The sequence below is a fragment of the Leucoraja erinacea genome, chromosome 18, assembly GCF_028641065.1.
Source record: "Leucoraja erinacea ecotype New England chromosome 18, Leri_hhj_1, whole genome shotgun sequence".
In the NCBI taxonomy this organism is placed as follows: Eukaryota; Metazoa; Chordata; class Chondrichthyes; order Rajiformes; family Rajidae; genus Leucoraja; species Leucoraja erinaceus.
In genome coordinates this window covers 41,062,491-41,088,337 of record NC_073394.1, presented here as the reverse complement: position 1 = coordinate 41,088,337, position 25,847 = coordinate 41,062,491, and the positions used below count along the sequence as shown (strand labels likewise).

Genomic DNA, 25,847 nt, shown 5'->3' with positions numbered 1-25,847 from the left:
CAGTCAGCGGGTGACCGAATGATGATACTGGGACTCAGGTTTGTCCTGGTATTGTCTCTTGGCATTCTTGATGTCTTTGCGAAGATCATAACGAGCTTTCTTGTACCGCTCGGGATCGTTTGACTTGTCTGCAGCAGACCTGGGAATGCACCTCATGGTTCATCCATGATTTTTGTTTGGGGAACATTTGGATTGTCTCCATGGCATGCACTCTTTTACGTACTTGCTAATGAAGTCAGTCACGGCAGTGGCATTCAGGTTGGCTGCAGAATCCCTGAATATGGACCAGTCCACTGACTCAAAGTGATTGTCTAGAATGTCATCCGTGTCTGCCGGCCAATATTGAACAACTCTCTGTAGAAGAACAGATCCTCCTGCTTCAGTTGTTGTTTGTTAGACTGGGAAGTGAAGCACAGCTAGGTGTTCAGATTTCCCGAAATGTGGCCGCGGAACAGAGTGGTAGGCATTTTTTATTGATGTGTAGCAGTGGTCGAGGGTGTTCTGTCCCGTGTGGGACAAGAGACACGCTGATAGTACTTTGGTAGTATGACCCTGAGGTTAGCCTGATGAAAGTCTCTGTCCACGGAGACCTGACTCGGCACCGAAGCTGTGGCGGCAGCAGCAGCGGAGACCTGACTCGGCACCGAAGCTGTAGCGGCGGCAGCAGCAGCGGAGACCCGACTCGGCCTCTGAGCTGTGGCGGCGGCAGCGGCAGCGGCAGCGGAGACCTGACTCGGCACCGAAGCTGTAGCGGCGGCAGCAGCAGCAGAGACCTGACTCGGCACCGAAGCTGTAGCGGCGGCAGCAGCAGCGGAGACCTGACTCGGCCCTGGAGCTGTGGCGGAGGCAGCGGCAGCGGCAGCGGAGACCCGACTCGGCCTCTGAGCTGTGGCGAGGCAGCAACCACCCGCGGAATTTGAACCGTCGCCTCGGCGCAGAGGGAGAACAAAGAGGGAAGAGCCAGAGACTTTAAGATTTTGCCTTCCACCACAGTGAGGACGTGTTTGGTGAACTCACTGTGGTGGATGTTAAATTTGTGTTGACTATGTGTTTTGTCATTTTTTTTAATTATATGTATGACTGCAGGAAAACAGAATTTCGTTCAGACCGAAAGGTCTGAATGACAATAAACAAATCTAATCTAATCTAATCTAATCTAATCTAACAATGACCAGGGTTTTGGTGTGTTTTTTGGGGTAGACAAAAGTGCTGGAGAAACTCAGCGGGTGCAGCAGCATTTATGGAGCGAAGGAAATAGGCAACATTTCGGGCTGAAACTGAAGAAGGGTTTCGGCCAGAAACGTTGCCTATTTCCTTCGCTCCATAGATGCTGCTGCACCCGCTGAGTTTCTCCAGCACTTTTGTCTACCTTCGATTTTCCAGCATCTGCAGTTCCTTCTTAAAGGATATTTGGGATTGTTTTGGTAAACTCAAAATCATGCATTGGCTGCAGACAAAAAAACTGAGCAAACAGCAGGGGAGTGCATTTTCCTGTCAGGCAAAATGTTAAATACAGTTAGTATGTCAGGCAGTAAGTCCTATATTGTCGTCTTCATTCACCCCAGCGCCCACAAAACTGGATTAACCCTCATCTTTGATTGTGAGGTTGAGCATATGAGAGATTGTGTGATCTTAGAAAATTCTCTGTTTGAGACCTATATGTTAGTCTTGATCTTATTTATGTTGAAATCAATAAATTGCATGGATTGCTCCATTTATGCAAAGTATAATAATGCAGTGTACCAATTATTAGTACATGTACACTGGTGGATCACATTATGTACAGAGTCGAGTTGAAGACAGTTATTACGGTTTTTCAGTTAGACTCAATTACCAGTTATTGATTGCATTGCAAGTTTACATTTATCTTAAAGTTCACCACTAATAAACTTTTATTCTGCGCTAATCAGTAATGGTTAATGTTATATTAACCTTTCAGCATACCAGTGATCCTCAGCTGTATTCATTGTTTGAATAGCTCTTAATTTTCAGAATATATTTTACTGCTGTAAAATGAAAAAAAAAATTCTGCTTCTATCCAAGACAATATAACATGGCATTTCACCTTTTGAATAAGTTGTGGCGTCAGCTGATACACAGACCACTAATGGTCGAACCCTGGTCAGTAGCTACGAAGGCTGGCACGTGACGTCATGGGACAAAAGTTTAGGGGTAATATGAGGGGGGAACCTCTTTACTCAGAGAGTGGTAGCTGTGTGGAATGAGCTTCCAGTGGAAGTGGTGGAGGCAGGTTCGATTTTATCATTTAAAAATAAATTGGATAGGTATATGGACGGGAAAGTAACGGAGGGTTATGGTCTGAGTGCAGGTAGATGGGACCAGGTGAGAGTAAGTGTTCGGCACGGACTAGAAGGGCTGAGATGGCCTGTTTCTGTGCTGTAATTGTTATATGGTTATATATGGGCTAGGGGGAGTGTCCTGCTACATAAGCTTATCTCACCTTGAGATCTGGCCAGTCAACAGGTAGCTGAGCTCGAGACAACACCCTCGCTCAGCTACAGCAGCAATGACAATTATGTTAGTGGACCAAACTTACATGTAACAACTGAATAAAAACTACTGTTTGAGCCTGCCTGACGTCTGGCCTTTTACTGACCACATTGGTGACCCCGACTATCCAAATTGAAATTTGGATTTCTCCCAACGCACACAGCCTCGGGAGACCTGATATCTGCAGCCGACTGCCCAGCCCTGCAGAACAACGCTGCCGCCAACCCGGCCGTACCTTAAGGTATGCCGCGGGATACCCGGGTCAAGGAGTACCCGGGTCCAAACCTTGTGTGACGGCCGCCAAGCTCTCCCGCATGGCCAGCCCGGAGCCGACCACCGGAGCAGAGAGGTTGTGGCTGCCGCCGCTGCCCCACCAGCCGTCGCTCCCCACCAGCCGTCGCTCTTCCATCAGTCGCCGCTGTCCCACCAGCTGCCGCAGGAGCTGCAGGTGTAGCAGTCCCCCCCGCCCCCAGCATCACCGACGCACGCCCGACGGCCCCGGGAGCGGGGAGTGAGTGGGCCTGCTCATTTCTCCGCCGGCTGCTGCCCAGGGCCTAGCCACCCGATAGGGCGGGCTTACCTGGGGCGACTGTCCGAAGACACCCTTCTGCTCCTCACCGACGCGGACCCCGAAATTCCCTGGGTGCTGGCCCAGCAGCGGGGTCTTGAATCGTTGGTTAAGGCCGCTTCAGCCTACCAAAATAAGCGGCCGCCTGACTACAAAAATGGCCGCCGCGGCCGGCCGGAATAAAAGTTCGACCTTCCCTGACCACCGTCTGCAGCGCCACCTTCAGGCTGGATGCCGTCCCGGCAGCCTGACCATCGGCAACAGCGCCACCTTCCGGCCAGATGCCGTCACTGCAGCTTGACTGCCGTCCACAGCGCCATCTTCCGGCCGGCTGTCATTGCAACCTCTGGTTTTCCAGGACAACTTCCCATCCTGCACCATGGACACTGGACAATTTGAACTTACCTACCACTTTGCACGTGATTGCTCACTGTAGTTTGTGTTGTTTCTTTTCACTTTGTTTACACTGTATCACCACGCCGGGTTTAGCAATCAAATCAGTTTATTTATTTTATTTAGTTTTTTCTTCATTGTTGCCGACGTCTCCCAGCCATTGCTGGGGCCGTATTTCTCAGGACACGATCCTTTAACTGGTCGAGGAGATGCGACTGTGACTCTTCCGTCCGGCGGCTTTTGCATCGGTCTCCTCGCACGCCTTGGTACCTCGGGATCGCCCACGCGGAGCAGCGACTGCGCCCGTGGGCCCCTCCGTCCTGACCCACGCACGGGGTGTCCCCCACCCACATGCAGGAGCCGCCCTTGACCATTTTATTCCTTCCTTTGGTTCTGGGAGGGGTCCTGTGGCGTCAGTTGATACACAGACCATTTATGATCAAATCCTCGTCAGCAGCTACGAAGGCTTGCACGTGACGTCATGGGCTAGGGGGAGTGTCCTGCTACATAAGCTGATCTCACCTTGAGATCTGGCCTGTCAACAGGTAGCTGATCCCGAGACAACACCCTCGCTCAGCTACAGCAGCAATGACAATAATGTTAGTGGACCAAACTTACCATATAACCATATAACAATTACAGCATGGCAACAGGCCATCTCGACCCTTCTAGTCCGTGCCGAACACGTATTCTCCCCTAGTCCCATACACCTGCGCTCAGACCATAACCCTCCATTCCCTTCCCGTCCATATAACTATCCAATTTATTTTTAAATGATAAAAACAAACCTGCCTCCACCACCTTCACTGGAAGCTCATTCCACACAGCCACCACTCTCTGAGCAAATAAGTTCCCACTCATGTTACCCCTAAACTTTAGTCCCTTAATTCTCAAGTCATGTCCCCTTGTTTGAATCTTCCCTACTCTCAGTGGGAAAAGCTTATCCACGTCAAATCTGTCTATCCCTTTCATCATTTTAAAGACCTCTATTGTCCCCCCTTAATCTTCTGTGCTCCAAAGAATAAAGCCCTAACTTGTTCAACCTTTCTCTGTAACTTAGTTGCTGAAACTCAGGCAACATTCTAGTAAATCTCCTCTGTACTCTCTCTATTTTGTTGACATCCTTCCTATAATTAGGTGACCAAAGTTGTACACCATACTCCAGAATTGGCCTCACCAATGCCTTGTACAATTTTAACATTACATCCCAAGTTCTATACTCAATGCTCTGATTTATAAAGGCCAGCACACCAAAAGCTTTCTTTACCGCCCTTACATATAACAACTGAATAAAAACTACTGTTTGAACCTGCCTGACGTCTGGCCTTTTCCTGATCACCTTTGGTGCCGCTACAGTAATCTTTTCTCTATTGACTAGTGTCCTCGCCTAATATAATAGTATTGGTTTAAAACCCCATCTCCATGTTATTTATTAATAGTTTAAAGACCAGCAAAATTGGAAGCAGAGTCTACTATTTATTATTTTCTTGAGTAAATCTGTTAAATATAATGTCCTTGTTTACTGTTGTTTCTCTTTACCTGTAAATCAGTTTTGAATCGACAAACTAATTATCAGTGTCGCATGAAGACCTTGAATGCAGAACCTCATCAGGTGCCTGCAACATGCAAGTAATTTAGATCCCCTGGATAGCTCTTGTCCACCAATTTGATTGCCTCCTCAAAGAATGGCAGTAGATTTGTGAGGCATGACCTATTATTTCTGAAACTAAGCTGGCTACATCTTTTGTGGTTGGATGAGTGCTAATTGAATTCTGTAAAATGCCAAGTACTGTTTCCCACACTGTAAAGTTAGTGTTGCTATCGTTAGTTCACTGATTCATGTCCACATCGAACATGCTGGGAGCAGTCTATTTGCCCAAGGCTGAAATGACTGTCAAGGGAAACAGCCTTATCCAATGATTAAAAAGAATCCCCAAGTGTCATTCAGACACTGTAAAAACTATGGTACACAAAAAAGCTGGAGAAACTCAGCGGGTGCAACAGCATCTATGGAGCGAAGGAAATAGGCAACGTTTCGGGCCGAAACCCTTCTTCAGACTGAAGGGTTTCGGCCCGAAACGTTGCCTATTTCCTTCGCTCCATAGATGCTGCTGCACCCGCTGAGTTTCTCCAGCTTTTTTGTGTACCTTCGATTTTCCAGCATCTGCAGTTCCTTCTTAAACACTGTAAAAACTATACCTGTATTAAAAAAACTATATTTACTCTACGCTGTGCTATAGTTTCTTCTCGGTAGCATTTTAATAGTAGGAAAAATAATCCAAAGATACTAACGGGTGGATGTTGAAACTGCTATCTACAGTTATATTTGTCTCTAGTTGCTCTTTTTGGCTATTTGATATAGATTTGGAGTTTTCTACAATCTTCATCTACAAAGACCTTAAATTCTTCTTGTTACTTATTTATATTTATTCCATTTACATCTATGTTTCAAGAGCCTAGTCTGTCTGAGTTTGTTCTGAATGTTCTTAATTTTCTTTTATTTGAAAGATTCAATTTAGTGTTGTTGAAAGCATTAAATAAGTGCAATAATTCCACAATAGTAAACCAATAGATTAAGAATATGCAAACCCTTAATGTCTGCTTTTAAAAGGACATATTATTAATTAGCATTGTTATTTGGCACCTTCTAGATATCCATCATGCCAAAAAAAATTGTCCATTCCCTACATATCCATGTTCCTATTTAAAAGCCTCTTTCAACATCACCATTGTTGCTAACTCCACCACTACACCTGGCTGCACGTTGCAGGCATTCACAGCCCTCTATGGGGAAAAAAACTTGTCCCGCACATCTCCTTGAAACCTGCCTCTCTCATCTTAAAGCTATGACCGCTAGTCTATGACATTTCCTCTCTGGGTAAAAGGTTCGGACTGTGTACCCTATCTATGCCTCTGATAATTTTATGTATTCCTACCTCAATCGTTGATGTTCCAGAGAAAATAATCCAGGTTTCTCTGAGCTGAACAGTAAAATCCATTTTCATTTGAGTGGATAAACATGGAGTTAATTTTAGTAAATATTTTACTTTAAATTAACAATGATTTATGGGGAAAGGATACAGCAAAAGTTTAATTGCTTTATAAATTGCCTCATGTCTACATTTTTCTTTATCCAGTTTCTACTCTATGATGATTGTTTTGCAGCAACCTTTTTAAACAGTTCTGCAAATCCCTTTTCTTTTATCTATCTTGATCTCGTAGTGTCCATTTCAATATTTGGTATCTACGGTGGATAACTTCCAATACAATTATCTTTACAGGGTTGATTCAGCCATTTGCTTTAATTACTTATTTGGCATAACTGTAATAATGTCTCGGTTTTTCTTTTTCTCTTAGTTTGATACATACGATAATTCATAAAAAAATAGAGAATTTTCTAATATCAAGAGAAAATGTATTTCTTTCAAAGGTAGACACAAAATGCTGGAGTAACTCAGCGGACAGGCAGCATCTCGGAAGAGAAGGAATGGGTGACGTTTCGGGTCAAGACCCTTCTTCAGACTGATGTCGCCATGATGACATCAGTCTGAAGAAGGGTCTCAACCACATCAGTCTGAAGAAGGGTCACGACACAAAACGTCACCCATTCCTTCTCTCCAGAGATGCTGCCTGTCCAACTGAGTTACTCCAACATTTTGTGACTACCTTCGATTTAAACCAGCAGGTCTTTCCTACATGCATTCTCAGCTGTTTCTCAGGTTGACTCTGGTTCCCGATGCCAACTCAAACTGTTTGCAGAAGCTGATCAATCTGTGCACTGACCATGGAACCGAGCAAAAAACTGCAACATTGTCCATGTACAGGGAACCATTGATCTGAGTGTCCCCACTACCTGGCAATGTCACTCCTCATGCTCCTGTCCCTCCTGATAGATTTGGCAGAGGGGAGTGGACAAACCTACCTGACTCTAGACCTGATGGGAAGGTTATCCGTTTAACACCTAATGATTTGGACTGCACTGCATATACAGTACATTCAGAAAGTATTCAGACCCCTTCACTTTTTCTTACGTTACAGCCATATTTTTTATCATCAATCTTCACACAATATCGAAGAATGAAGAAGCAAAAACAGGTATTTAGAAATTTTTGCAAAGTAATTAAAAATAAATAACTGAAATATTACATTTACATAAGTATTCAGAACCTTTGCTATGACGCTCAAAATTAAGCTTAGGTTCATCCTGTTCCCATTGATTATCCTTGAGATGTTTCAACAACTTGATTGGAGTCCACCAGTGGTAAATTATTGATTGGACATGTTTTGGAAAGGCACATACCTGTCTATATAAGGTCCCACAGTTGACAGTGCATGTCAGAGCAAAAACCAAGCCATGAAGATGAAGGAATTGTCCGTAGACCTCCGAGACAGGATTGTGTTGAGACACAGATCTGGCGAAGGGTATAAAACAAATTCTGCAGCATTGCAGGTCCCGAAGAGCACAGTGGCCTCCGTCATTCTTCAATGAAACAACTTTGGAACCACCAGGACTCTTCAGAGAGTTGGCCGCCCGGCCAAACTGAGCAATCGGGGGAGAAGTGCCTTGGTCAGGGAGGTGACCAAAAACCCGATGGTCACTCTGACAGAGCTCCGGAGTTCCTCTGTGGAGATGGGAGAACCTTCCAGAAGGACAACTATATCTGCAGCACTCCACCAATCAGGCCTTTTTGGTAGAGTGGCCAGACGGAAGCCACTCCTCAATAAAAGGCAAATGACAGCCCACTTGGAGTTTGACAAGATTCTCTGGTCTGATGAAACCAAGATTGAACTCTTTGGCCTGAATGCCAAGCGTCATGTCTGGAGGAAACCAGGCACCGTTCATCACCTGGCCAATACTATACCTACGGTGAAGCATGGTGGTGGGAGCATCATGCTGTGGGGATGTTTTTCAGCGGCAGGAACTGGGAGACTAGTCAGGATCAAGGGAAAGATGAACGGAGCAAAGTACAGAGAGATCCTTGATGAAAACCTGCTCCAGAGCGTTCTGGACCTCAGACTGGGGCGGAGGTTCACCTTCCAACAGGACAACGACCCTAAGGACACAGCCAAGACAACGCAGGAGTAGTTTTGTGACAAGTCTGTGAATGTCCTTGAGTGGCCCAGCCAGAGCCCGGACTTGAAACCGATCGAACATCTCTGGAGGGATCTGAAAATAGCTGTGCTTCAGCGCTCCCCATCCATCCTGACAGAGCTTGAGAGGATCTGAAGAGAAGAATGGGATAAATTACCCAAATACAGGTGTGCCAAGCTTGTAGCGTCATACCGAAGAAAACTTGAGGCTCTAATCGTTGCCAAGGGTGCCGCAACAAAGTACTGATTAAAGGGTCTGAATACTTATGTAAATGTGAGATTTCAGTTATTTATTTTTAATTACTTTGCAAAAATATCTAAACACCTGTTTTTGCATTTTTATTATGGGATATTGTGTGCAGATTGAGGATTAAAAAAAAAATGTGATCTATTTTAAAATAAGGCTGTAACGTAACAAATTGTGGAAAAAATGAAGGGGTATGAATACTTTCTGAATGCACTGCATCAGTGTAGACCAGTAGGATCCAGCGTGTGAGAAGGAACTGCAGATGCTGGTTTAAGCCGAAGATAAATACAAAAAGCTGGAATAACTCAGCGGGCCAGGCAGCATCTCTGGAGAGAAGGAATGGTTCCTGATTTCCTCCCCAAAGCCCATTTTGGAGAACATGTCCATCATGTAAGTCTGTAATAGGCTGTCAACAGCATTCTCCTGGTCCAAGCTGAACAGGTAGTTGCACACCTCTTTGTTTTAGAGATGCAGAGCGGAGACAGGCCCTTCGGCCCACACAATCTGTGCCGACCAACGATCACTCGTACGCTACTTCTATCCTACACACCAGGGATAATTTACAGAAGCCAATTAACTTACAATTAACCTGTACATCTTTGGAATGTGGGAGGAAACCAAAGCATCTGAAGGAAACCCACATGGTCACAGGGAGACACCCCACTTCAGGATTGAACCCGGGTGTCTGGCGCTGTAAGGCCACGAGCATAATCAAGGACGAGTCTCACCCTGGACTCTCCCTCTTCTCCCCTTTCTGTGACACCAACAATGTGCCTGAAATTCAAGAGAGTCAGGTGGTGGAAGTTCGTGGCTATTAGTAGGGAGAAGTTGCTTGGGAAGCTGAAACGGCTTAAGATGGATAAGTCACCTGGACCAGATGGACTGCACCCTAGGGTTCTGCAAGAGGTGGCTGTAGAGATTGTGGACATTAATAGTGCTATTTCAAGAATTACTAGAGTCAGGAGTAGTTCCAGACGATTGGAATATTGCCAATGTTATCCTGCTGCACAAGAAGGGAGCAAAGCAGAATGGTGGGAGCTATAGGCCGGTTAGTCTGACCGGTGGGTGCTAAGATTTTAGAGTCCATTATAAAGGATGAGTACTTAGAAGTTCACAATAAAATAGGCCAAAGTCAGAATGGCTTTGTGAAGGGAAGGTCTTGCCTGACAAATTTGCTGGAATTCTTTGAAGAAGTAAATAGCAGGACAGACAAAGGAGAGTCAGTAGTTGCTTACCCAGATTTTCAGAAAGCCCTTGAAAGGTACCACACGGGAGGCTGCTAAGGGAGATGAGAGCCCATGGTATCAAAGGGCAGATACCAGCATGGATATCAGGTTTGTTGGATGGCAGAAGGTGAGAGTGGCAATAAAGGGGGCTTTTTCAGGATGGCTGCCAGTGAGTAGTGGAGTTACGCAGGGCTCCGTGCTGGGGCCGCTGCTCTTCACGTTATATATTAATGATTTGGATGAGGAGATTGAATGCTTTGTGGTCGTTTGCGGATGATACAAAAATAGGTGGAGGGCAGAGAAAGCAGGGGCTCTGCAGAAGGACTTGGATAGGTTGAGAGTCTTTTGGAAGACAACAAGCAGGAGAGTCTGGATCAACCACTGACCCTGCAGGAGCTGAATGGGGAGAAAATCCAAAACCTCCATGATAGAGGACACAAAGTTCTGGGAAGTGGCAGATGGAATATAGTGTAGCAAAGTGTGGAGTCATGCATTTTGGTAATAGGAATAAAGGCGTAAAATATTTTCTGAATGGGGAGAAAATCCAGAAATCGGAGGTGGAAAGGGATTTGGGAGTGCTAGTGCAGGATTCCAAAAAAAGTTAACCTGCAAGTCGAATTGGTAGTAAAGAAAGCAAACGCAATGCTAGCATTTATTTCAAGAGGGCTTGGACACAAAAACAGGGATGTAATACTAAGGCACTGGTCAGACCCCATTTGGAATATTGTGTGCAATTCTGGGCACCTTATCTGAGGAAGGATGTGCTGGCATTGGGCTTGTACTCGTTTAGAAACAATGAGGGGTGACCTCATTTAAACATACAGAAAAGTGATAGGCTTGGATAGAGTGGATGTGGAGAGGATGTTTCCACTAGTGGGAGAGCCTAGGATTAGAGGTCATAGCCTCAGAATTAAAGGACGTTCCTTTAGGAATGAGATGAGGAGGAATATTAGAGGTTAGGGGAGAAGACAGGAGAATGGGGTTAGGAGGGAGAGATAGATCAGCCATGATTGAATGGTGGTGTAGACTTGATGGGCCAAATGACCTCATTCTGATCCTATCACATGATCTTATGATCTCTCCCACCAGGGAAGAGGTACAGAAGTGTGAAAACAAATACATCAGATTCAGGGATAGTTTCTTTCCAGTTGTTATCAGGCAACTCAACCAACCCATCACCAACTAGAGAGCTGACCTGATCTACCTCATTGGAGACCCTCGGAATATCTTTAATCGGACTTTATTGGATTTTATCTTGCAGTAAGCATTATTCTCTTGATCCTGTATATGTACACTGTGGTTGGCTTGATTGTAATCAATGTATAGTCTTTATGCTGACTGGATAACAGGCGACAAAAAGGCTTTACACTGTACCTCCGTATACATGACAATAAACTGAATAGAACTAAACGGCATCAGCTGAGAACTATATTCTGCAATTTCTCCTTTGCTTTATCTATTGCAATTGAGTTTAGCTTGATTATATGTATGTACAGTATATCTGATCTGTTTGGATAGCATGTGACACAAAGCTTTTCACTGTACTTCAGTAGACATGACAATAATAAACCTTAACCTTAAATCTTAACCTAAAGTCAACAATTGTACCGCTGAGCCACTGTGCTGCCTCTATTCAGATTTTTGTTTTTTCTATTTTCTCTATCCTGCACGTAGGCGATGGTATCCCTAAGCAGCGCGAGAATGTCCTGAGATTTTTCTGCCGGGTTCAGCACGGGTTTGTTCTGGGTGGATCATCTATCCCAGTGGAGACTTGACTCGGTTGGCGATGCCCTTGGACAGGATCTTATAGTCCATATTTAGCAGTGAAATTAACATGGATCTCTGATTCCTGATGATGTCCATCTCCCCCTTATGCTTGTAGATAAGGGAGATGATGCTCTTCCTCATGGGCATCACACCCCTTCGACTTTTTCACAAGCAAAGTATTTTAGCAGGCCTGGACCTCCCCAATCCCACAGCAGTGTACAACTCAAAAGTAAGCCTTCACTTTCAGAACTTATATTTGTGTCAAAGGAATGATGGAGCCAGTCAGCTCCTGCAGGGTTGATCCAGACTCTCAGTCAACTCCTGCAGGGTTGATCCAGACTCTCCTGCTTGTTGTCTTCCAAAACCTCCGTGATAGAGGACACAAAGTTCTGGGAGGCTGTCTGTAACCTTTCTGTCATACAGACCGACCGGCATGGAAGGATTTGAAGATCCTCAATTCGTCCGTCTGTGAGGATTTTATTGAGCCGACCTCTTCCTTAACACCGTAGATCTTAAGTGATACCACTGTGTTGGGCGTAGTTTTGTGCTACACCTGTACCCTGAATCTGACTTTCACGTGGGGCCCAGTTGCCCTTTTAATTATGACTCTAATAGGAACAGACACAAATAATAGCTCATAGAGTGGTGGTGAGTTTCTCAAACAAGTTGGTTTTTTCAAGGCCTTAACAGTACCCACTGAGAAAAACTCTGAGAGAACCCAAAGTGTTTTTAAGATTCACAGCACTCACTGCATTTTTATGTTCTCATGAGGCAATGTTCACATTGAATTTTACATTTTTTAAATAATTCATCATTGATTAATGACTCTGTAGACTTTCATTGTTTTTCCCCAGAGTTATCTTTAACCCTCTGTACTCTGTTAATTTAGAAAACCATGCTGTCATTTGTTTAACAAATGGACACTATAAAACACATTATTCCCTGATCACTTTTATTTTCCTTTGCTTCGTTTACAACCCTTGGTGTGTATTCAAACTAAACTCCATGATGTATCTATTTATTGCCTCTCATAACATCATGTTCTTTTCATTGTGTTAGCCTCTTTTTCCATCACTTTTTCCAACCCTAGTATGTATGTTCTTGGTTTAAACATCGTATAAACTAATCTTCTTTGCAAACCCTGTGAAACTTTCGGAAGAAGAAGCGTGAGCACGTCTCATCTTGCTCCATAGAGTGGAGTTTGGATCAGAAGATGATCTTTGGAGGCAAAGACCACGGCTTTCTTTATTTTGGTCTTGCATTGTGAACACCTATTGGGATTTAAAAAATGGCCTCAGTTCTACAACCTGTGCAATCCCTCTTTCGCTCCTTGATGTTCTTTGGGGCCAGCAGTTTGAAATTTAACTTCCACGTCCTCCTGCTTGCTTTCTGATCCTGATGTAGGTGACTGGTAGCCCGAAGGAGGCAGTAGTCAGAGAAGAACACCAGCGTGATTCAGTGCGTCTGTCGTGATGGTCTCGTGATGTGAAGAGGATGTCTAACGGGACTGGGCTGAGCTGTCCAGTTTCGACCAGGTGAATTGTGACTGTGCTCTGCCTGCAGCGTTGCTGAAGTTGGCGTACAACTTTGCATCTTTGACTGTTTCCATCAGGAGCCTGGCGAGACTATCTAGTCTGCTTTCGGCACCGCCGGGTCATCCAGCCGCATCGATGATGCAGTTGAAGTTCCTGGCCAGAACATTGCCAGTTGGAGCTGCTGGAGGAAGGCTACTTGCAACAACAACAATTCCGAATGAGCAATAATCATAAAACTTGCTAGTGATACCATGCCCATGAATGAATACTAAATTAAAATGATGGTCTCTTTCTGTTCGCATTTTAATGTGTACAGTTGTAATTTATTAATGACGCTTTAGAAACCAAGCATTACCAATCAGCATGTTTAATTATTAACACCCATCTATGTGGTTGATTCAGTCAATTTAATTTGATTGATGGCCTTTCATGGCTTATATCATTTACTGATCAACCTTCTTGTAAACTTAATTAACCAAACTGGTTAATCTTTACTTCTGTGGCTTTTTTTCCACGGATTTTACAGGAGATAAAAAGCAATGAAATGTTTTGGTCGAAAGAATAAGGAAAGATGATATAAACAAAAACATGGCATAATGTTTAAAACGGTGCTTAAACATGGCCAGGAAGCATTCACAGGTAGGAAGGCATTTACATGAAAAAAGGAATACAAGATCTTGGGTTTATTAATAGATAAAAAGGGTGGAAATGCAAGGTTGTTGTGCTAGGTTGGTACAAATGCAAGGGAGTTGTGCTAGATTGCTACAGCCTCAGCTAGTATACTGTTCAATTCTAGGATCTTACTGTGGATGAGCAGTTGTATTTTGAATAAAGATTATATTTTTCTTTTTAAGAAGAGAATTATTAAAATGGGGTTTAATTAAGGCATTTCAAATTTGAAGCGAGACATTTGTTAGGAGTTAACACAGATTCTGGCAGAAGCATTCATAACCAGCGGCGCAGGATTTGAGGGGCATCAGGGAACTTTCAGGCAGTGAGTTATTATGATCAGCATTGAATTTAACTGGAAAAAGGTATGATATGAATATTCTAAAAGGTCTTGGCTAACATGTGATTACAAAAAAAAGACCGAGAAGTGGGAATAATTGGATAGCTAGCGGAATAGAAAATTTCCATTATCTTTAAAGGTAAAATGGAGATGTGGCCTATTCCTTTTTGTATGATGCTGCATAACAGCCTCAACGAGTTAAAATCGAGGCACACTCATTTATGTCAATACTGATGCCATAAATAGATGAGGGTGATTAAAGTTAACTAAATAAAAGTAAATGTGTTGTGTTAAAAATTTGGATGGCAGTTTTATTGTTCTAATTTGTACTGTAACCTAAATATCATGAGTGTTTTATAATACTCAAACCAATCCCATGTATTGCTATATGTTTCAGTGCAAACCTCTTTGACTTCTGACTATTAGATCAGAATATATTGCTGTTTATTATAAATGCTCTCAAAACCAATTCCAAATAATTGCCTTTCAGATCTGCACAAAGATAGGTCACCATTCAGAATTATGTTCAAAATCTTACTGTTTGGTTTGAACTGTTTGAACTGTTATCCTGTTCAGTACCGAGCTATTAAAAATGTTCTTAATCATAGCATTGCTTATTATCTACCATGGAATGTACTTTTTCTAAATAAAACTTGCTTCATACATTCCGTAGTCAATTAAAATATTAAATGGATGCAAAAGATATATCATTACTTTTGGGGTGAAAACCATCAAGAGGAATAGGTTCAAAATGGTGAAGGGCCCCTGAATGTTTAAAAATAACAATCTACCTAAAAGTCTTTGAACTTGATTTCCAGAAAGGATGGAGAAGACTGAAATCAGTCATTAATATTTTCCTGCAGTAGTGTGATAGGTACTTAATTTTCATTTTGGATGGTTGTCGTCTTGGTTGAAGGGATTCAAAGTAATATTAGCAAATTTGCAGATGACACAAAGCAGGAAGGCAGATTACTATCTAAATAGCATCAAGTTGGGAAAAGGGGAAGTACAATGGGATCTGGGGGTCAAGCATGCAGGTACAGCAGGCAGTGAAGAAAGCGAATGGCATGTTGGCCTTTATAACAAGAGGAATCGAATATAGGAGCAAAGAGGTCCTTCTGCAGTTGTACAGAGTCCTAGTGAGACCACATCTGGAGTATTGTGTGCAGTTTTGTTCCCCTAATTTGAGGAGGGAAATTCTTGCTATTGAGGGAATGCAGCATAGGTTTACAAGGTTAATTCCCGGGATGGCGGGACTGTCATATGCTGAGAGAATGAAGCAGCTGGGCTTGTACACTCTGGAGTTTAGAGGATGAGAGGATATCTCATTGAAACATATAAGATTGTAAAGAGCTTGGACACGATAGAGGCAGGAAACATGTTCCCGATGTTGGGGGAGTCCAGAACCAGGGGCCACAGTTTAAGAATAAGGAGTAAGCCATTTAGAACTGAGACGAGGAAACACTTTTTCTCACAGAGAGTGGTGAGTCTGTGGAATTGTCTGCCTCAGAGAACTGTGGAGGCACGTTCTCTGGATGCTTTCAAGAGAGAGCTAGATAGGGCTCTTAAAAATAGCGGAGTCAGGGGATATGGGGAGAAGGCAGGAACGGGGTACTGATTGTGGATGATCAGCCATGATCACATTGAATGGCGGTGCTGGCTCGAAGGGCTGAATCGCCTACTCCTGCACCTATTGTCTATTGTCTTCATATGATGCCACCTTGCAATACAGTGCCCTTCAAAATGTTTGGGACAAAGACCCATCATTTATTTATTTGCCTCTGTACTCCACAATTTGAGATTTGTAATAGGAAAAATCACATGTGGTTAAAGTCAGATTTTTCAGATTTTATTAAAGGGTATTTTTATACATTTTGGTTTCACCATGTAGAAATTACAGCTGTGTTCCCCCCCCCCCCCCCCCCCCCCGGGCACCATAATGTTTGGGACACATGGCTTCACAGGCGTTTGTAATTGCTCAGGTGTGTTTAAATGTCTCCTTAATGCAGGTATAAGAGAACTCTCAGCACCTGGTCTTTCCTCCAGTCTTTCCATCACCTTTGGAAACTTTTATTGCTGTTTATCAACATGAGGAGGACCAAAGTTGTGCCAATGAAAGTCAAATAAGCCATTATGAGACTGAGAAACAAGAATAAAACTGTTAGAGACATCAGCCAAACCTTAGGCTTACCAAAATGAACTGTTTGGAACATCATTAAGAAGAAAGAGATCTTACTAATTGCAAAGGAGGCCAAGGAAGACCTCCACAGCTGATGACAGAAGAACTCTCTCTATAATAAAGAAAAATCCCCAAACACCTGTTCGACAGATCAGAAACACTCTTCAGGTGTCAGGTATGGATTTGTCAATGACCACTGTTTGCAGAAGACCTCATGAACAGAAATACAAAGACTACACTGCAAGATACAAACCGCTGGTTAGCTGCAAAAATAGGATGACCAGGTTACAGTTTGCCAAGAAGTACTTAAAAGAGCAACCACAGTTCTGGAAAAAGGTGGACAGATGAGACGAAGATTAACTTATATCAGAAGGATGGCAAGAGCAAAGTATGGAAGAGAGAAGGAACTGCCCAAGATCCAAAGCATACCACCTCACCTGTGAAACACGGTGGTGGGGGTGTTATGGCCTGGGCATGTATGGCTGCTGAAGGTACTGGCTCATTTATTTTCATTGATGATCCAACTGATGGTAGTAGCATAATGAATTCTGAAGTGTATCGACACATCCTATCTGCTCAAGTTCAAACAAATGCCTCAAAGCTCATTGGCCAGTGGTTCATTCTACAGCAAGACAATGATCCCAAACATACTTCTAAAGCAACAAAGGAGTTTTTCAAAGCTAAATAATGGGGGCTAGTCAGTTGTGTGGCCAAGTCAATCACCTGAACTGAATCCAATTGAGCATGCCTTTTATGTGCTGAAGAGAAAACTGAAGGGGACTAGACCCCAAAACAAGCATAAGCTAAAGATGGCTGCAATACAGGCCTGGCAGAGCATCGCCAGAGAAGACACCCAGCAAATGGTGATGTCCATGACTCGCAGACTTCAAGCAGTCATTGCATGCAAAGGATATGCAACAAAACACTAAACATGACTACTTTCATTTACATTACATTGCTGTGTCCCAAACATTATGGTGCCTTGAAATGAGGGGACTATGTATGCACACTGCTGTAATTTTTTATATGGTGAAACCAAAATGTATAAAATCTGACGATGTGCACTTTAACCAGGTGATTTTTTTGTTCTACAAATCTCAAATTGTGGGGTACAGAGGCAGATAAATAAATGATGGGTCTTTGTCCCAAACATTATGGAGGGCACTGTATGTCTCCTGGAGAGACTTCAACCTTCAATAATTAACAACCTAAGGATTGATTTCTTCTTTGGAAATAAACTCAGTATCTAGGTTATTTTAAAAGCACTTCAGAAGGTTCGGGAAGCTTTACAGGATGTTTCCCTTTATGATCGGAACATCCTAATTTATTTTTATGACAACACTTGAAGATACATTGATTATAAAGTAATTATTTGTGCCAGAGATATTCAATTGCTTATCTCTCAATGTCAGTGATCTTTCCATGAAAGTAAAACCAAGATATTTCTGCAAGAATTTATTCAGTGCAATTTTTATAGCCATTAAGTATCTGCCCCTTGATATAGTCCACTTTGTGAAACTGTGTCACATTCATTCATCTCCTGTTAGTAATCTTCATTGGACAGTGGCACTTTACATTCTCTGTTATTGTGAAAATATAGTTATCAACACTTTGCTGAATGTCTTAGGCATTGTTTTTCAATGGATGGGTGCTTATCTGAAGAGGATATGAATGCTGTTGATCTAAAATTAACTTGACCACTATTTAATCTGGCTCAATTTGAACTGTTTGAACATATATTTGTATGCCGCAAATAGGACATTACTGTGAGGCTTTAGAAAATGCTATCAATTGTTACAAATTATTAAGATTATCCTGAACAACAGTATGGTGTAACTTCAAACATAATTTTTCATTTGCAGAAAATTAGAGGTCACTGAGAATTTCTCTAACATGCCTTCTCAACGTGCCACTGTCAGCAATGCTGAATGCAAGGTTGTGCCCCATACCAGGGTTGATGATGAATTTGCTATCCGGGTATGTAGCCAATTCTTAGTTCTTAACAATTAATGTGAGAATGAAAGCTTGGGTTGGGCGTTGAAATGACTGCATGTAGAATGTAAGACTGTCTTCTTATTTATACTTTAAAAATAGTGAATTCTGAATTCTGAAATCAGAATCATGATAGTGGAAGTAAATAAACTTTAAAAGTGCAGATTTGGTTGCAAGCTATTTTTGTTCAATGATAGCCTTTACTAGAGGTCACATAGGATCAGAATTCAATTCAAAGCACTTTATTCGTCCCCGAGGGGCAATTTCTCATAACAGTAGCTTCTCAAAAAGGGCCACAACAAACAGCAGCATGCATACTGCAATGCAAGCACACGCATTTCACAGCCCCATACATCAGGGTTCATGATGAATAGTTTTAAAATGCTTTCTAAGTGCTTCAATTAAAAAAGTATGTAGCCAATTTCATTTCATATGTTCTTGAGTCAACAGCATTAAAAAGCTGGAGAATGGGATGAAGGTTTTCCTCTCTGGTCCGGCAACCCGGACAGGCGTTGAAATGAGGGGAGCCACTCAAACTAGGAAACAGGATAAGAGGGTCCTGAAGAATCCTGCGTTTAACTTTACAGACTTTAAAAGGGCATAGTGAGAGTTCGGACGGGCTGAATTTTTTGAAGACCTTGACAGAATCAACAGGCGGTTTGTTTTGAGGGTGATGGAGTGGAACCAGCTAAAAGAGAACTTTTAAATTTGCAGATGCAGGTTGCAAGTAGTGATTTTTGTTCAAATGATAGCTTTTGAGTAGACTGGTCATGGCATTTTTAGGATCAGAAGAAGCAGCACTTTTAAGCAACGCATGCACTGCTTTCATGAAGTCATCAATCTGATTAAATACTTTGTGCCAAATTACACTCAATATAGCCCTTAACTCAAAACCACTTGCCCACTAATTCTGAAACCAGACTTTTGCAGTAGTGGGGTTCCCACTGTTGAGTTTAGTTTGTCACGTGTACCAAGGGACAGTGAAAAGCTTTTGTTGCATGCTAACCAGTCAGCAGAAAGACAAAACATGATTACAATCAAGGCCATCACAGTGTACAGATACATGATAAGGGAATAACGTGATCATAGATAGTCCGTGGTCTCCACTGAGGTGGATAGTAGTTCAGGACAGCTCTCGAGTTGTGGTAGGGTAGTTCAGTTGCTTGATAACAGCTGGGAAGAAACTGTCCCTGATATAATAGGCCCACTATATAATAGGTCTTGCTACCATGACTGTCCCATGGAATGGCTTACAAGCTGTGACTCTGTATCCATTTGCAGAACATGATGCACCAGTCCTGGACCATCTTGGCAGCCTACTGATAGTGTGTGCTTCCAAATGTGTTCCGTCTCAGCGTTTCTGATGGTCAGAAACAATTGAAATTCAATAATTAATTAACTAACCAGGGAAAATATAAGACTAAGAAATTGGTTAATACATTAAACTATTGAATGAACTGAGCCATGGGAGGAAATAACCAACTTTTCCCTCACCGATTACTGGCCTGGGATTTGCATAGTCCAGCCTATTATGTATCAATTCTGCAAGTGTTACTAAAGTGTTTAATTCGAGTATATAAATATTTTTCATGAAGATTTTTCTAATTTATTCAAATTACTTTGATATCATTAACGTGTATGATAACATTAATTGGGGGCATTTTAAGAAACTGCTGCTGCAGAATACTCCATTTTAAGTCAGGTTTGACTAGTTCAACATGCCTTTTACTCAGAGCTTCTTGTCTACTTCAGTATCATTGTGCTGAGTTGAGCTATGTTGTATTTCCAATTTCCAACATACACAGAATTTTCTGTCTCCATATTTGATGTGTTTGTTGCCATTGGTTAAACATCTTCATCTCCTGGATGTTAATCATTGCCAAAGTGAGCATCGATTGACTGGAAGAAAGTGTAGTGGATTATGTTAGTAGTGTGCAAGCCCCCTTGCAATGATTCCATTCTTTACTCGATTGGACAATCAAAGAGACAAGCCTTTTCTTAAAGGATTAAAATAAAGGATATTAAAGTTTGCTTATAACACAGTAGAAAATCAGCTCCTCAATGATTGCAACCAGTCCACTACCTGATCAGGTAGAATGCCAGACACAATCTGACATTACTGGGCCTAAAAATTGTAAGGAATGGCAGTTGCATTTATACAAATTATTTAGATGTCAGAGCTTTTATATGTGCCTTAAATAATTTCAAAATATAGTTACTTTTGTTGTTAGTTATTGGCATTGGTTTATTATTGTCACATATACTGACATACAGTGAAAAGCTTTGTTTTGCATGTTATCCAGGCAAAGGGGAACAGAAACAGTGCAAAATGTAGTGTTTCAACCAGTAAGTATAGATTTAAAAAAGTGCAAATCTGCAAGAGGGTAGATTGGAAGATCGAGAATTTATCTTTGGCGGTCTGTTCAAGCGTGTGATCACAGCAGTCCGAAAAAGGGTCTCGACCCGAAATGTCGCTTATTCTTTCTCCAAAGATGCTGCCTCACCCGCTGCATTCCTCCAGCATTTTTGTCTAACAGCAGTGGAAGAAGTTGTTCTTGAATTTAGTGGTACATGATTTTAAGCTTTTGATTCTGCAGCCTGCAGGAGAGAGGAGAGAATGACTGAAGTGTGAGTGGTCCTGGATTATGTTTTCAAGCCAGTGTGAAATACTGATGGAGTGGATGGGGAGGGATGCTGGTTGAGTGATGTTTTGACCATCTCACTTCAGCACCATTGATACCATATAACCATATAACAATTACAGCACGGAAACAGGCCATCTCGGCCCTTCTAGTCCGTGCCGAACACTTATTCTCCCCGAGTCCCATCTACCTGCACTCAGACCATAACCCTCCATTCCTTTCCCGTCCATATACCTATCCAATTTATTTTTAAATGATAAAATCGAACCTGCCTCCATCACTTTCACTGGAAGCTCATTCCACACAGCTACCACTCTCTGAGTAAAGAAGTTCCCCCTCATGCTACCCCTAAACTTCTGTCCCTTAATTCTCAAATCATGTCCTCTTGTTTGAATCTTCCCTACTCTCAATGGAAAAAGCTTATCTATGTCAACTCTGTCTATCCCTCTCATCATTTTAAAGACTTCTATCAAGTCCCCCCTTAACCTTCTGCGCTCCAAAGAATAAAGACCTAATTTGTTCAACCTTTCTCTGTATCGTAGGTGCTGAAACCCAGGCAACATTCTAGTAAATCTCCTCTGTACTCTCTCTATTTTGTTGACATCTTTCCTATAATTTTGCGACCAAAATTGTACACCATACTCCAGAATTGGCCTCACCAATGCCTTGTACAATTTTAACATTACAGTCTGGGGTGTGTACTTTAGCCCACTTCCTGAAGTAAATGGTCAGCCTCTTCATTTTGCTACCATTGAGGGAAAGGTTGTTGTCTTGGCACAATGTTACCAAGCTTTTAATTTCCATCTTGTACTCCGTCTCATTGTTTGAGATCAGTCCAGTATGATGGTGTCTGCAAACTTGTAAATAGAGTTAAAGCAGAATTTGGCTGCATCAGTTTTGGGAAGTACAGCAGAAAGCTAGTGCACAGCAAGGTTCCATACCTAACAGCACAATATTAGCTGGAAATGTGCAGGTTTGGAATTTTTCTTTTGACATTGAAGAAAGTTCTCACAATTATCATACGATCTGTGAGGTGAGTGCTTACTGCTTTCCATTGACTTGTGGCAGGCACCAGCTCAGTGGAGTCCAGTGCTTCCCCCAGCATCCTGTTGTGATGTCATCAAGTCAGCTGCACAATCTGTCATGTTCAAGGTTGCAGACCAATAAAGAAAAAACACAATTCTGAATTAACTTTTCAACTATACCACTGGATGGCGCTAGCAATGGCTGCCTCGCTAACACTCTGTCCATTCCTTCTTTGTGTTTTAACAGTATGTGTTAAAATGTATGTTTTTAGTGTTCTTTAGCTTGTTTTATGTGAGGCGGGATTGAGGGAAACTTTTTCTAATCTCTTACCTCGACGGGATGCAATTTTTTTTTTGTGTATCATATCTCTATCCGCACTTCGGCCTAACATTGGGGAGTTGGCAACCTTTGCTGGAGACCGACTTTTGAGAGCTCCTCCGCGTGGAGCCTACAGGACTTTAACATTGCGGAGCCGGCGATCCCTTTGCCAGGGATCGACTTCAGAGCTCCAACCGTGGGTGCTTGCAAACGTAACATCACGGAGCTCGCGGTCTCTGGTCAGAGATCAACTTCGGGAACTCCAAGCCGCAGGAGCTTCGACCGACCCGACACTGGAGTTTCGAACGCCGGCTGCAGGAGCTTTGATCGCCCTGACGATGGTTCAACTGCCCTGACCGCGGGAGAATAAAGAGGAAGAAGATTGGACTTTTTTGTATTCCATCATAGTGAGGAATGTGGCAAATCCGCTGTGGTGGATGTTTTTGTTAACTTTTATGTAGTTGTGTGTCTTGGTACTTTTTTTTCCTATGGCTGTATGGTAATTCACATATCACTGTACCTTAACTGGAACACGTGACAAAACTGGAGTATTGCGTACAGTTTTGATCTCCAATCTGAGGAAGGACATTATTGCCATAAAGGGAGTGCAGAGACGCTTCACCAGACTGATTCCTGGGATGTCAGGACTGTCTTATGAAGAAAGACTGGATAGACTTGGTTTATACTCTCTAGAATTTAGGAGATTGAGAGGGGATCTTATAGAAACTTACAAAATTCTTAAGGGGTTGGACAGGCTAGATGGAGGAAGATTGTTCCCGATGTTAGGGAAGTCCAGGACAAGGGGTCACAGCTTAAGGATAAGGGGGAAATCCTTTAAAACCGAGATGAGAATAACTTTTTTTCACACAGAGAGTGGTGAATCTCTGGAACTCTCTGCCACAGAGGGTAGTTGAGGCCAGTTCATTGGCTATATTTAAGAGGGAGTTAGATGTGGCCCTTGTGGCTAAGGGGATCAGGGGGTATGGAGAGAAGGCAGGTACGGGATACTGAGTTGGATGATCAGCCATGATCATATTGAATGGCGGTGCAGGCTCGAAGGGCCGAATGGCCTACTCCAGCACCTAATTTCTATGTTTCTATGTTTCTAAAAGACCTGTGAAACCTTTGAAATATTCTATAGCACTAAAGAAAGATTATAAAATGCTGTTGTAATGATTTAAATTTGTATTATTTGGAAATATTTGTAATGGAAGTTAATGTCCACATACCAAATGTCAAAGAATGATCAAATCTGTAATAATATCTTAGCGTCCTATTTATAAACTCCTTTTGATCTTGGGCTAGTTTGAATAACCTTTTCAGGATATTTTGCATTCAGACTAGATCACAAATGCTTGTCAGTTCAGATTATCTCCCTTTGTTTTGTTTGAATCAGATGCAAACCCCACATCCAAGTGAGATCTGATGTATGCGACTTTGTGATCTCTAAGCTATGGTTGCTCACAAATCCCAAAGTTACTGCCAGTTTTACAGAATAATGTCACTGATCTAAACCTCAAGGCTCAGTATGTAATTAATCAATAGAAGTGCCAAAAATTACCCGATCATTGTAACTTAGATGGCAGTTGAATAATAAAAATGTTTACATTGGGTAGCAAAATCTGGACTGTTAATAATGAGATATTGACATTTTCAAAAATATGAAAAAAATGAAAGATTTCCACCCTGATGTTAGGGTACAAGCTAACCAAGTGCATGTACCAGAGCACTTCATCAGCTGCTTGGAAGTCAAGGCATACTTTTCTCCCAACCCTTGCCTGCATCATTAGATCCATATTTCTAATTTGTTCTGTAAAAGCACACTTTAGGCTGTATGTTCAGAATTGACTTCTTGCCTTGAATACAAAAAGTAACCACAGATTTAATAAACAAACTCCAGTTCATTACTACTAAAGTTGCTACCGTTAAAATGTCACAACCAAATGACTATTCCGAACTGTTTCAATTTCTGTTCAGCATTTATTACCAAACATTAATTTTGAGAATTTGTGCTCGAAATAATCAGTGTTCTTGGTTGCGAATTGTGTTTATTTTTTTTCTGGATCGGCAAATATCAGTGTATCATCTTGTAAAAATTATTCGAGCTTTTAAATCTCCTTTTTTTTTTAGCAAATATACAGCTTTGGCCAAAGATTAGGACAAGGCAGCTATGGTGTGGTGATTGAGGCCACCCATAATAGGAGTGGCAAAAAGTGGGCAATCAAGAAGGTGAACCGAGAAAAGGTAAATTTCCTTGATCATCATTTAAAATACATAATGGCCAATTGTTTTAAATAATTAGCATGTTGTTGAATTTAAAAATATATGGGAATTATTAAGATGACAGTTTTTTTTTAAGTAAAAGCATTTTTATGCCATGCTGTGTCTTTATAAAAATCTTACCAAATAAATATTAAAAAAGAACAAAATAAAAAAGTTGGAAGCTTTAAATTAATAATGAGGCCTTTGTAGATGTGCCTGCCTTGGCTGTATTATTTCTACTTCCAATCCAGGCAGGGAGTTCGGCTGTGAAGCTACTGGAACGAGAAGTCAATATCTTGAAGCAAGTGAACCATGAACATATAATTCATTTAGAAGAGGTGTTTGAAACACCCAAAGTAAGATGCAATTACATTTTGAGAACTTTAACAAAATGAAAATTGTAGAATGTTTTAAATATATTCTTCCTTTGATTCCTGGTCTTCATTATTTTCTATCTTGTGAGTTCTTTGCTGGTTTCTCTCACACCTTGGTGGTCTGCTGTTTCATCTCTTAAGCTTCTGATCAGTCGGCATTGGAGTTTCATCTCCCCTCTCCATTTATTTTCTCTGAAATCATTTTTCAACACTGTTATCCCTTTCTCTTTCCTCTGTACATCAATTCATCTTTACATCAATTCCTCTGTACATCAATGGTGCCAAGGGTATTGTCATTGACCATATACTTTCTCCTTGCATTCCACCTCCCAACACCTCACTTTTCTTGGATTAAACTCCATCTGCCAATTCTCCACCCATTTCAGTAACTGATCTATATCCCTATTATATATTATAAAGCTGTAATTCTGTTTGCTGGATTATAACAATATTTAACGTAGTTTATATTGTTCACAGAACCTGCAGATAGGCAAAAGCTGTTTGCTTCCTATGCTTGAGATCATAACTTTAGAACAAAAACAGTGCTGTGCACATAACATTCCTATATTTCCTCTTTCCAATTGATACAATGTTTTCATGAATGTTGATGGCATTGATAATAGCTGTCAATCCACAATTACAAACTTCCTTTTGTATCTTGATAATAACAAAATAACTATCTGCATTTGGAAATTTGTCCAAGTTGC

At 41.9% G+C, this 25,847-nt stretch overlaps 1 protein-coding gene across 12 annotated transcripts in view; it reads left to right on the top strand.

Moving 5' to 3' along the window:
• Positions 1-25,847, top strand: part of stk33 (serine/threonine kinase 33) — a 149,963-nt gene that overhangs the window by 55,827 nt on the left and 68,289 nt on the right. For 11 of the 12 annotated variants that reach the window (XM_055649914.1, XM_055649907.1, XM_055649912.1 and 8 more), the window contains 3 exons: positions 18,389-18,503; positions 24,635-24,748; positions 25,018-25,122. In XM_055649914.1, the coding sequence (XP_055505889.1) occupies positions 18,420-18,503; positions 24,635-24,748; positions 25,018-25,122 (303 nt within the window). In that variant the 5' untranslated portion in view covers positions 18,389-18,419. Of the gene's footprint in view, positions 1-13,864; positions 13,978-18,388; positions 18,504-24,634; positions 24,749-25,017; positions 25,123-25,847 lie in introns of all 12 variants that reach the window. The other variant, XM_055649913.1, reaches the window with a different exon arrangement.